The sequence below is a fragment of the Colius striatus genome, chromosome 5 (genome assembly GCF_028858725.1).
Source record: "Colius striatus isolate bColStr4 chromosome 5, bColStr4.1.hap1, whole genome shotgun sequence".
In the NCBI taxonomy this organism is placed as follows: domain Eukaryota; kingdom Metazoa; phylum Chordata; class Aves; order Coliiformes; family Coliidae; genus Colius; species Colius striatus.
Genome location: NC_084763.1, coordinates 21,960,275 through 21,974,066, shown reverse-complemented (window position 1 = coordinate 21,974,066; position 13,792 = coordinate 21,960,275). Strand labels below are relative to the sequence as shown.

Sequence of the window (13,792 nt, the reverse complement as noted above, 5' to 3'; positions counted from 1 at the left end):
CACAAGTTGCAAAGTCGGGCTCTCACAAACTGAGAAATGATAGGATGAAAGTAGTCAACACTATTTAATTAATTCCTTGTGTAAATATATTAAAATGGGTCAATTAAAGCCATATACACTATTTTTACATACAAGTTTACCACACAGAGACTGTTGTTCAGAAACGTCATTTATTCAATAGACTATTTTCTCATTGTTCAAAAAGGTCTTGCAACACAGCAAGTGTTCTTCAAATCTTGTTCTAGTAACAGATGTTCATTATTTGCTCCCTAATGCTCATCTATTATAACAAAATGTAACATTATACATCTGTCTCAAAGGAGAGATTTGATTTCCATCTGAAACACAATAGATGAATTTTCCATATCTTTATGAAATGGAGAGGGTAAATACACTTAACCTCTGCTCCCTACGTTCCAATTAAGAGAGTTAAAAAAAAATCTTGCTGTGCATTGAGACACCTAGACCTGATTTCTCAGAGAAGTAGCTGGTTCAGCACTTCAGACACAGCTGTAAGCACTCACGCTTCACAAACCACAATGATGTCAAATCTCGTATTCAGAAGTGAGGAAGACTAAATTGGTTACTACTTTTTAAAGTGTCTGATTTAAGCTGCTCGCCTAAAACCACAGCTTTCAAGCTGGCAATATACAGATTAGTGCTTAAATGTAGAAGAGCCTTTCAAACTCAACAGCCTTAACATGCAGACATCACTTTCTCATCCTGCAATTAATACCCCTCTTCATTCATTTATGAATGCATCAACAACTGGCATCTGTCTCCTTCACTGTACCACTCTGACTCATTCCCAGCCCCTCCCTGAGATTCATGAGGCTGTGCTTCTACAGAAAGACACAAAAATAAAACTGGTCAACGGTATGCCAACATGAGCACAGCAAGGTTAGACTGATACTGACAATACTATCCACAGCTTTCAAGGCTCTTGATTTTGCTACTATTTCAAGTGTTCTTTTGTGCAAGAAATTCCTGCTTTTCATTAAACAAATACTCTGAGACATATCAATGTCTCCCATACTTACTGAACAACTGGCAGACACAGCAGTACTCCACAACCTCTCCTGCATAGAGCAGTGCAACTTTGGACTATTCATATAGCCCTGCTTCATAGTTATTTCCTCCTTTTTTCTCCAATTTTCCCTATGCTTATCCTCAGGCTATGTGACCAAACATTTCTTCCCTTAATGCCATCCCCCAAGTCAGGATCTTGTTTCATTAATACCTAAATTAGAACCTCACTCCTTCTATAAGCCTGTTCCCTGAGAGTTTTATTCTTCAATTACAGTTCTGGTAACCAGACTCTGTTAACCTAACAGTCATAAGTTTCACTCCCAGAAGTAACTGACAATGTTGCAAAATTTGTAACATGGTTAGTCATTTTGGGGTTTTTTTGTTGTTGTTGTTGTTGTTTTGTTTTAATCACTGTGAAAATATAAACAAAAAATATATACTTGACAAATTTGAGATCCCTTTTTTAGAAGAAAGGGGTTATTATTTTCAAGATTAACCAAAACTTGCTTTATTTCTTGATAGGAAAAAACAGCATCTTCTCAGCAACACAGGTGAAATTTTTTAGACAAATTATCACTACAGAATATTTACATGAGAAATAGATATATATATAATATATACAATAAGATATAAATTATAAGCATATATAATATTGTAGGGAGCATATATAACACATGGTGCCTGGCAGTTTCAACTGCAAGCCTAGAAGTGATTCCTACAATCTTAAAACTGACATTTCCTTAAAGCAAAATTTTTAATTAAATGTTGATGAGGAGGGTATGTGTGGGGACTGAGAAACTATACCAATAACCTGAAAGTAGAAAATAACGACTGTGATAATAGACTATCTTTGATCTTGGTCAAATTCTATGAGGGGGATTCTATGAGGGTGAGGGAGCCCTGGCACAGGCTGCCCAGGGAGGATGTGGAATCTCCTTCTCTGAAGGTTTTCAAGACCCGCCTAGACACCTTCTTGAGTGACCTGATCTAGGTGGACCTGCTTCTTCATGGATTAGATGATCTCTCAATGTCCCTTCCAACCCCTACCATTCTATGATTCCATTCTGTGATTCTATGAAATCTACCCATTAGGTAGCTTAAGGCTGAATTAATGATGCAGAGCTTTAAGGTTAAATAGAAAGATTAAAGCTTGTAACAGTCTGACAGTACTACTTTAATTTTCAGTCTGCTTAGTGGCACACCTCATCTGTGCAAAGCTGGCTATTTCCAGTCCTTTTTTTAAAAAAGACTTAAGTATACTGTTTTGCAGAACTTCAATTTTGTCTTAGTACAAATAAGTAGTAAAAGACAAGCAATTTTAAAATTTTCATCTGTTTCTAATTATATTTTGTGCATTTAAGGGTAACAGCAAAGGATATTTAAAAATAATATAATCAACTCTGAGTGCAATCTTCTACGTTCAACTTTTTCTGGAAATCATTTCAGAACCAAAGCAATGCTGCTAGCATTTACTTATAACACACAAGCTATTAGTTCTTTAAACTACCTAAAGCTGATGAAACTACAAATAAAAATAATTGAGAAAGCTTTCTAAAAAGAAATATTTAAGAGCAGAACTACACAGTATAATAACACTAATAAATCTGAGATAAAAATTTCAGTACAAATATCTTCTATTTCTAGCACATTAACTATATCAATAAAAGCTACACAGACTAAGATGTACATAAATATTTCTTTGGATGTGCATAGTTTTTTGGGTTTTTTTTTATTAACAGGAACACAACATACCAGATAAAATAAGTAGTTCAATAATTTCTGCATCTCCCAGATAGGCAGCAGCATGTAAAGGGGTCCTTTTCTCATTATCCTGTGATAAGAGGGGGGAAAAAAGGTTTTATTTAAAATAAAAAAGTACGGTTTAGCATTCTGCATGAGTTATGAAAAAACACTGCATTAAAGTGCATCTTCCAAATATTGTACATTTTATATTTTAGGAAACATAATTACTCTAAGGATGTTAGTCACATTTACTAAGACAAGCATGCTTCTCCACAAGGAACTCGTAATACCTACATAGTCAACTAGTGTGTTTTCCTGACACACAGATTAATAGATGTTCATCACATCTCTAGATTTACCCAGCAGTCAGAAATCATCATTCACTTGTCTCCAGAGACAGGAACTTAACACAGTTAAAAATGGTGTATCACCTTCGTTCGCAACAATTAGTGAGAATTACTTTCTTTGGAAAGTTTAAAGTTAGTTTTGGCAATTGTTTTTTTTAAAGAAAACAAAAAAGAAGCTGGAGTGAGTAGGAGCAAAACTACTGAAATACAAATTCAACTGTTTTGTTTAGGGTAAATAAGCAAAGAGAAGGTAGAGATGCTATTTATATTGCAGAAAACACTCTGGAGGCTGCAAGTAAGACCCAGTGCTTATGTTAGATTAGTTCAGGTTAATCTAAGGTCCTTTTGAAGGTACAAGGAAGAGAACTTAGCTATACAAAATACATACAGATGAAGATTCACCTTTGAAAGTCTACCACAAAATATTTCAGTCCTTCAGGATCAGTGCCAATTTCCCTGCATCAGTTTATAGTTTGAGCAGAAAAAAAAACCCCAATTTCACATCACTGTGAGTGATAAAACGACCAAGAACCAACCAGGTTGCTCTCTGAGGTAAAGCCAGCAAGAAATCAGAAAACAGGTCACCAGTCAGTAATCTGGTTCTGGCCTAAGCTCTGCTTGGACATCTGGATCTTTTTAGTGAGTTTCACATTGAGGGTGAGGGATCAAATTATAAACAACAAGAAATTTTAAGTCAGAAAACGTTTCTATTGATTCAACTGTTGCATCAAAACTGTGGTAAAATTAATGTACATTTCAATTGACATTTTATTGTGAAAAGCATTCCCCTCTCTTCACAAAATAATCTTATTCAACAAATCCCTACTTGAGTGCTAGCAGCAAACAAAGAGCAAATTGAAGCTCATGGTAGAGAGATCTGATAGCAAAACTTGAGCTGAGACCCAAGAAGTCACTTCTAAAGCACAAATGACAATTTTGGAAGTTAGAACATTCAACCCCCTAGCAAGACGTCATCCACCACTACCACACAAAAGCCCTCGCCTCAACCAACCTACTCCCTGTTTAGTCCCTGCTTGGAAAAAGTCACACAGTCAACATCTTATCAGTGTTGCCTAACACGATATCTTGAATTCCAAAGATGTAATTCCAACTTGGGCAGTGATGACACTGACACTGATGCACCCTGAATAAGGAATCAATGCTACTTACTCATCACTAACACCACATAACGCCTTACGGTACCAATTATTTGCTAGTATGTCTTAATTGCAGTTTATGAATTTTATGACAGAAAAGTCAGCCCCTGGCACCAAGGACTTGCCATCCAGGGTGAAAAAGGAAGTTACAAAAAAGACGCAAAAAAGCAAAATGGAAAAAATACACACATTAAACTTGCTTCCTCAGCCCAAAGGCAGTAAAGATAGCTAATATTTTGCAAATCCATTTAACCTTTTTTGATAATGCTAAAGAGCCTATTCCTACAGTCTGAGGAATACAAAAAAAGGGGTATTATATAGTATCTGCAACTTCACTGCAGAATTTGAGAAGATGGGCCTTGAGTACATCCTTCTGTAGAGACAGTATTCACTCAGGAATACAAGCAGAGACTGCATTCCCCACTTAAAGGGCAAAACTCACTGTTACAAAAATTTTCACCACATTTGTGGTGTTGGTTTGTTTTTTAACATCTCAGCAACAGAAGTCATGCAAGTAACCAATCTGATTATAATCTGATTATAACCACTGAGAAATCTTCCAGGAAAACAGCGAAGGCAGCTGTTCATCTAGAAAAATGTTAATCACCAAACTCATAATATATTTTCCTGAAACACACACGGTTGAAATTTCTGATAAATTCAAGCCACACTTCTCCAAAAATGCAACCTCTACTGAGAGAGACTATTGAACATCCTGAAACCACCCACATACCAATATGAAAGCAGTTCAAGCTCAAACAACATTTCTATTCAATTTTGACTCTTACGTTTTCAAACTGTGTGTTTCCAGTCATGCAAATATGTCAGTTTTGCTGCTCCTGATAGCTTCAAAATACTCAAAGCCCAACTCCCAGTTCTGCAGCAGGGACTACAAACTGGACAGTGCATATGCAGGAGGCTGGTGGAGACCTCTCTGCTAAATAAATGAATGATAAATGAATAAATGAGTGATAAATGAATGAACGAATTTCATCTGCAAATACAACTACTACATCTAAAGCATTACAGTAAATAACACTAATCAAGTTTTTAGTTCTAACAAGCAACTTTGGAAGCAAACAACTTGGACAGGCAGCCCTGCTGGGATGCTCATGGCTTGTCATCTTCTGGGTCAAACCAGAGCTTGATATTTGAACAACTCCAAGCTGCAGGGTCTCTATTGACCACAAGCATTCTGCAGGCTAGGGGTGTTTTGACAAAAGCTGCCTTTTTCTTCCCCAATCCCCATAGTTTCACAGCTGCTATTTTTTGATCCTTCCAAATATGTATTTTTAAAAATTTAACTTCTCTGTAAGAAATTTCATAGTCTAGTAAAAATCTGTTTTTCAGAACTTCTTACAAAAGCAGAAGTGATGCATTCAGTAAGCTCTCATCAGTATGCAGAAGTTTGCTTCCATTAAAAACGTCTAATTTTGTTCCATGTGAAGTCTTAGATTTAATTGGTGAATTTTAATAAATGAAATCTAAGTAAAATTAAAGAGAATTCTGTATTTCAAATGCTACTAAAGTGCTGCTGTACAGATAATTATTTTTTACTTTAAAAAGTGATAAATGAATGAACAAATTTCATCTGCAAATACAAACTACTACATCTAAAGCATTACAGTAAATAACACTAATCAAGCCTTCAGTTCTAACTAACAAGCAACTTTGGAAGCAGACATCTTGCAGCATACTAATAGATACAGTAGACTTAGATAGTATTAACACAAAGGAACAACACTAGAACCAGTGTTTAAGTTCATAAACTTAAATGACACTAAAAGAAACATTTCAAGAGACAAGTGGGTTTGTACTTAAAAACCACAGAGAATGTGAAATCTAACACTTAGTACTATTTAATTACAAATACTGCAGAATTACTGTAGTATTTGACAACAAAGAAAAAGCAAGTGTCGTGCCAGCTTCATTTTCCAAATCAAAATCTGCAAGGCAAATGAGACTAAGTCTAAATGGGACAAGTCTAAATCAGCTCTAACATTAATGTGGAAACATACCACATTAACTGCATTAGGCAGGTTTTACATAGTCCAAGGAGAATCTTGGTAATCCAGCAGAAACAACAAACATCATATTTATATGTATCTTTGGATTGCAATACATGAAAAAAATATATAATCCTTCCACTCATAGTACTTCAACTTCTCAAGTTTCCCCAACACTTCATCTACACAGGGGTTTCTGTAGGGATTACAACAAGAGAAATGAATAGAAGGACTTATGACCCTATTAAAACCATATTTGGAATAAAGTGACAAGGATAGTAGTGCTACATGCTTCTACATAACTCCTCTAACCTAGAACAAGAGTAACTCCACTTTATTTCCTTTTATCTAAAACACAGGCTTTAATCGCTTTACTGACTATTTCACAGTGGACAAATGTATGACTCATTTAAACACCCAGCATACAAATCTACCTCTTTTAAAGTAATGAGTATCCTTTGAGATGTAACAATTTATTCCTGGTTTGTGTTCTGTCTCAGCAATTGATATAGAATAACTACATACAAATACAGAGAATTTTGAGGAGCTAAATGCCTGAAGGTAGATCTCTGTTATCCCGTACAGATCCAGTGAGACTGCCGTAACTTGACTACGGCTTCCCCAAGAGTATATATTACAATATAACTTCAATTTTCCCTTCAAATAGTTCAACATCTACTGATCCCAAAACTCTGAACTGAAGTACTTCTGGAAAAGCATGAAACCAAATTCCCCCTCCATAAAAATGCCTCTTTATCCTGTCCCCATATTTCAATATATGGCTTTTACATTCCAACTTTAAACTTCACAAAACTTTAATTTAGGTACATAATTCTATGATTGAGGCCACTAACTCTTTGGAAATATGCCCAACCACAAGTGGTATCTCAAAAACCCATAACTTAACTAGATCTTGAAAGTTATTTGTATCATTGTCAACTAAACATAAAGGAGAAGGATTACATACTAGTATCTCAAAACCTGAAAATCTGTGGTAAGTTAATTTTGCATCCCTACCTTGAGTGTAATTACTCTGTTACTTCTTTGGAATTTTTTCCCCTCAAAATTTCTTTAACTAATTCTCAGAACTTTACACTGTCAAAAATCTAACAAATTTCTAACTAATTTTGGCTAACATTTTTAGATGCAGACCTCTATTTTCTCACCATATTTCAAAGACAAGATTCCATTCCAATATAGCAAGCAAGCCTAACAAGCTACAATAAAGGTCTTTTGCGTGCCTAGAAAGAAGAGGAAGCATGCTATTAACTACAAAAATAGCTATCCACAAAGTATCCTTTGAAGCCAAATGATAGCTGTATCATAGTTGAAATGACTAGATTAATTTTGCTGACTCCACTAATTTCCTGAAAAAAGCCCATGCTACTTTTTGCATAAACTTGTGCTGCGTTTGAAATAAACATTTTTTTTTGAAAGTTCAGTATTCAACTTTCATTAAGAAGACTTTACTTCATGTTGCATTTCAGGAAAACATATCCTCTTCATGTCATCTACTAGAACAGACCGAATCTAGATCTTACAAGCAATTCCAAGAAGGTGAGGATTCTTTGCCCTCTTGCTGGTTATAAACGCAGTAACCAATGACTCAAGACATTGTCTTTCTTGTAGGGGAAAAGTGTCTTTGGAAATGTTGTTTCTAGTTAAGATCTTCAGTACCAATTTAATAGTCCATACTCTTGGACTTCATTCTAGATAGTAGTAGTAGTAATAATAATAATAATAATAATACCCTTGTTACACTCTGGATTAAACTATTAAATCATTTACTTGAGTACCACTGTAGCTTGTGGAGACTTTAAAATTAGATAGCAGTGGTAGGAATACAGTAGAAAATAAGAGTTAAGATAGAACTACAAAACAATCCGGAAAAAGGTCATAAGAGTATCACTTTAGAAAAGACCAAGAGCTTACACAAACATATAAATGTCACTCTAAGCATGCATGTTTCTCAGGAGCACGAGCTCACAATCTCATCTATTCTGATTTCATCAGTAACAGCAGTGATAAAAGACTAAGAAATTTAGCTGTGAATACTTTTGAGCTATACTCACATTTCCACCATAAGAAATGAGTAACAGAACAAATAATGGTCAGGAAACCTGTACCGCAGACACATCCTAAACTAGACTTCCAAAGTCTACAACAACGGTGAACAATTGTAATGCACTTTGCAACAGAAGAGCTGACTCTTCCCTTTTTTGCTATTGGAACATTCCAGGCAATCATGCTTCTTCCCTAACATGAAACCTGAGATGTATTTGAAGTCTTACAGAAAAAATAGTAGGACAAACATTTGAGTTTTACTGTTACCCAGAGGACAGCAAAACAACACTGCCTGTTGCTTACCATCCCATATTGCAGTGACACAAAGATAAATGGCAATCCTCACCATGGAGGAGCCAGGGAAGTATTCACGTTGCATGGCTTTGTTGTGTTAACATATTTTGCAGTCCCAAAAGCATCCTTGTTTAACCTGATGCCTCCAAGCATTTTAAAAATAGAATTTTTGCAATTTAATTTGAAGTTCAAGTTCATAGAACAACACTAAAATCCATGGAAAAAAATTCACTTCCCATTCAGCTAATGATTATTTGATTCCACTCACATAACAAAACTAAAACTGATAAACCCTCACCTCACTTAACCATTACATACAAAATGAAATATTATTTTAAATAAAAAGTACATTGACAGTAAGAGCAATCTGATGGGAAGTATTAAAACTCTGCACAGAAAAATCATCAAGCACGCATATATACTAAAGGACATATTATTTTGCATTATTCACTGATATTCAACTACCTCTTATTAAATAACTCCTTTGCAAAACAAATAAGATAGCTTGGTTGTATCTTTCTAGTATTTTTGTTTGTAAGCAATATCTGGAAAATTTTTAATAAAAACTGCACAAGTAATATCAAGAGTTCAGCTTAAATTAGCAAACATTAGATGCCAAAGTGCTCTTGTCCAAAAGGTGATCTGGCTTTAACAGTGACACTCAGTAGAGTAATTTGACAGGAGAGTGATGAGAGAAAATTTTCTGGTTTAACTCTTACTGAATCCCAAACTTTCATGTCCACAGCAACTTTGAGAAGTGTAACTTTGAATGCAAGCTGGTGTTTCACTATAAAAAACACCATCAAAAAGGGAAACTGAAGGTTGGAACAATTCATATTGCTAAGTAACACTACTTTGGACATCTTTTCATGAAATCAGCTCTTCAAATGCTAGCTGTCTTACAGCACAAGCATTAGGCACAAAACACCATTCAGGTGTAACTGTAGTGGCACCAAAAGACAGACATACAAAACCAAAAAAGAAGTGAATCACATGTTAGTACAAAGAACAGCTATTGAGCTTCAACTCCACCTATAATAATTATTGCTGGACTCCATAGCCAGCTACACTCTCAGAGAATGAGAATGAAAATTTCTCATTTAAATATGTACACTCAAAAAAATTAACGTTATTTTGATGTAGTTAAGATGTTTCAACAGAAAGATTCAGTTCATAAGCATGTCTTGCTTTCAAAAAGGCCTTTTTGAAGTACTAAGTCTTCAAAGCTACACTGTTCTACAAAGAAAACAGACAATAGTTTATAGACTATGGAGTGTTTCTTTTTTATTTGGTTTCTGGAAGACCGCTATTTTTGTTCGTCAATGTCAAGACAGAATGAAATTAAACTTCCTGCTTCTGTTAGAAGTTACTCCTAAAGGTCAAAAACTACCAACAACCACCCATATGAGGACAAGAAGGCTTGAGGTATCCTGACAGATATTGCATTCATTTTTCTCACAGGTACACAACAAGACTTTCTGACTTGTCAAGTATTTCAACAGATATTTTGAAACAACCAATTTCCAAGTAATCCACCTCAATTCAAATTTTGTTTCATGAAAGTACTAAGTCAGGGGAACTTTTTGAAATACACATTTTCTCATCCCCTTTGACTTTTATGTTCCACACAAGTTTTGTAACATTGCTGTCACTGTTACACTTCTCACTGGTTATATTTTCAAACTCATGTACAGGAACAAGCAGAGCTTGTAAGAAAGGCTGAACCTATCTCTTTATTCTATAAAAATGTCTTATATAATTTCTTTTGTCTGAATTATAAAGGCTAGGATTCCTAGCGAGATAACTCAAACATCTCTTTGGGTATCAGATGAGGACCTGAATAACTGAGCAAGTCTTGTGAGCTGTTTCCTTTGACTCAACATTCTGATATGAAGAATTTGGTCTCATTTATCACTAATAAAGGCTACCAAATGCTTGCCCATTACACAGAACAAATAAAAAGCTTTCCTTAAAGTCAAGAATTAAAATAGAGCAACTTTTAGGGCCAAGACTATTTGTTAATATACTAGACTACTGGGGGTGTGGGGAGACTGCAAAAAAACCCATAATTGAAAGTAAAAAATACCCACTCACAAACCACAAACCTCTGAAGCATTCTAAATTGTGCAAAATTAAAAAAACCTCAAATCAACAGATACGATTAAAATCACATTAAAAAAACCCTTTCCCTTGGCTTTACTCTTCCTAAATGCCAAATGTGTTATTTGTAAACATTTACTCGGTATGTATGGCAGAACTTCCCCCCAGCTTTTAATCAGAATGCAGTTGCTGATAAGAAAAAAAAGTGGTAAATAATGTTGAAATCATTATTGAAAAAAAAAACCTAAAAATGAAGCAGTATGTGAAAACAAGGACTCTCCATAAAGAGAGTACAATAATGTGGAGCACATTACGTAACCCAGCCTGCACTTGCAGAGCAGGCTGAACAAGAGACAGTGACTGCTTCGTCTTCCTCTGCCATCTATGTGTAATATTTGAGGACACAAATAAGAAAATATGCCAAGAGAGAAAACAGTACAATACAGGCTTTGTTTATGCTCCAGTGAAAGATCACACCACACTAGGTAAGGTATGCACATCTCCATCCCAGTTTAAATACATCACATTACTTTCAGGCCAATGACACTTTTGTTCTGAAAAGCTGGGATTTCTGCCTTTTTCACTGCAAAGGTCAGTGCTAGAATGACAACCTTACATTCGTCTGATGTAAATCAGGGATTTGTCTCACTACCTACTTTGTCTTGGTTACAGGAAAAGATGTGTTTGTTTCAGGTTATATGCTTAATGTTAGTGCTGATTCTTGGAGCAAGCTTCAACATTGTGCTTGTGTGTGTTAAGTTAAATAGCTTTATGAGGTAGGGGCATCTGACTGCAATTTGTGAAGTCCTTCTGTTCAGAGACACTTTAACTGTTTTGAACATCTGACTCAAGGAAGCACACTACACTATCTATGCTATTAGAGACAAATTGTTAGGCAAGGAAAATCCTGCAAAACATATCTATTCTGAAGAACAAGGATGACAGTAAGAAAAACCCCAAAAGAAACCTTTACTAGCAAGCATCAAAACTCCTCCAAAAGTAAGTTGGTAACCTCCAGATCAAAGTAGTTTATTTGCACTATCCCTTGGTCTAAATGGATACAGGATAAGCTTATAGATAACTGGCATTATAAGGAGAACTAGCAGCAACTAAAGCAAGACATTCACACTCCTTTGAGACGGGGAAGTCACCATCATGCAACTTATTTATAAATTACCATAATTACATATGCCCATACGCATATAACTAGCACTTCATGTAAATAAAAACTGAAATGAAATTCATGAAGGATGACAATAAACTAGGAACTACTAAAGACTGAAAAAAAAGAACGGAATCCCATTGGTTTTGGAGATAGAAAGATACAGGCTGATATCAGAGCCCTGCAAAAAATCCCCCCCAAATTAATATTCCCAATGGACACTGTACCTGAACTTTTGAGACAGACTCTCGAGCAAGGTCTCTGAGATCTGTCATTGCAAACGGAACTTCCAATTCATTTGTCCTCAGACTTGATACAGGTATAAACCTTTCCAGGCCCCACAGCCACCTACCAACATTCTGTAAGAGCCCTCCTCCCAGAGCATTTATGGAATAGCTCTCCCTACAATACGTAGCAAACAAATGAGACACATTTTCTTTTCTGAGTTTTTCATATACATCCATTATTGGAGTAAATTTAAGGAACTTACAGGTGTGACTATTTGTGTACAGTCTGTGCACAAGGGCCAAACTGTATGAGGGAAATGACAGTGTTTACTGATAGTGCACTAGATATTCCACAATATGTAAGATATCTTTAACCACTTGCAAATTGTCTTCAAAGGTATGCTGCATATGCAGGAAGAGTTTTCACATGGAAAGTTACTGCAAATATTCAGTAAATTCAAATCCTATCTTGCTATTACCAGCAATGCACTCTTTAAGGACTGTGTCAATGTTGGAAGTTGATGCACATTAACTCTACTGAGTTTTTTTCTTCTCTTTGCTCCATCAGTGGGCATGTTCTGTTCTCAAATACCAGTCCTGTGCGTGACAGGCACAGCAACTGCCAGAAGTAATCTTAGTAAGCTCTAACTATTCAAGACCCTGCCTCTGGCTTGTTTTATAAAAGCCTCAGGAAATGCAGAACTTCAATTACATTTTTAAGGTTACAATTTTGAGTAATAATTACTAAAACTAATAAAACAGATTGGACATAATCTACAAAATCATTATCATTAAGAATCACATTGGAGACTCCAACAAAATTCCCAAACCACATTTAAAATTGATCTAATTATTCATGGTTCTCTCCATCAATTCAAATTTCTCTATGTTAAAGAAATAACAATGACCAAACAAAACATGTCTGTCAAATCCTCAGTTACTGTAAAACAAATTCTGTGTACAACTAGCAGGGTAAGAACACTGCCATGCAGACACGTGAGCCTCTTTAGCAAACAGTTTAACTGTATTAGCATAGCACTAGGCAAGCTTACTAGATCTGATGGGGAGGATGAATTAGTCTGAGCAGAATATCACACTGTTGGTAATCCACGCTTAAGTCTCTAAAGAGTGCTTCTCATTACCTGGAAGTGGTACCACCATGCTATGTAAGCATATTCTTCTTTTCAGAGTCCTATCCTTTGCTATAACTTTGAGAGCCACTGTCCATAGAATCCGTTCTACCAAGTAGCAAATTTGCTGATGTTAGTCATATTATCCCATAACTCTGTTGAAGGTTTCTATCACTCTAATAAGAATGATAACTCAATACATCTGAAAATCTCATTTACACCGGCTAAATACGTTATCAACATGAAGTAAGGGATTATTCCTTTTTGGACTGTCAAGGTCCACTCATTAAAGAGTTCTGACTCTGAAGAAAAATGCCTAATTATACAGATTTGTATTTAAAATATTCCGAATCGGTTTCTATGTCAGAAGGAAGTCAACATTTGATCACACATTATGTTGGCACTGAAAAACACGATTCCCTCTAAACCACTCAAAAGGAAATAAAATATCTGATTATTGATTACAGATGACAGACTCAAAAAAATATTCCACACTAATGAACAGGAAATCCACGACTTCGAAGTTAACAGTA

The 13,792-nt window shown here is 35.5% G+C and overlaps 1 protein-coding gene across 2 annotated transcripts in view; it reads right to left on the bottom strand.

Moving 5' to 3' along the window:
• ANKRD28 (ankyrin repeat domain 28) overlaps positions 1–13,792 on the bottom strand; it is a 118,898-nt gene that overhangs the window by 50,075 nt on the left and 55,031 nt on the right. For both annotated transcript variants that reach the window (XM_061996525.1, XM_010200623.2), the window contains exon 3: positions 2,782–2,860. In XM_061996525.1, the coding sequence (XP_061852509.1) occupies positions 2,782–2,860 (79 nt within the window). The remainder of the gene's footprint in view (positions 1–2,781; positions 2,861–13,792) is intronic.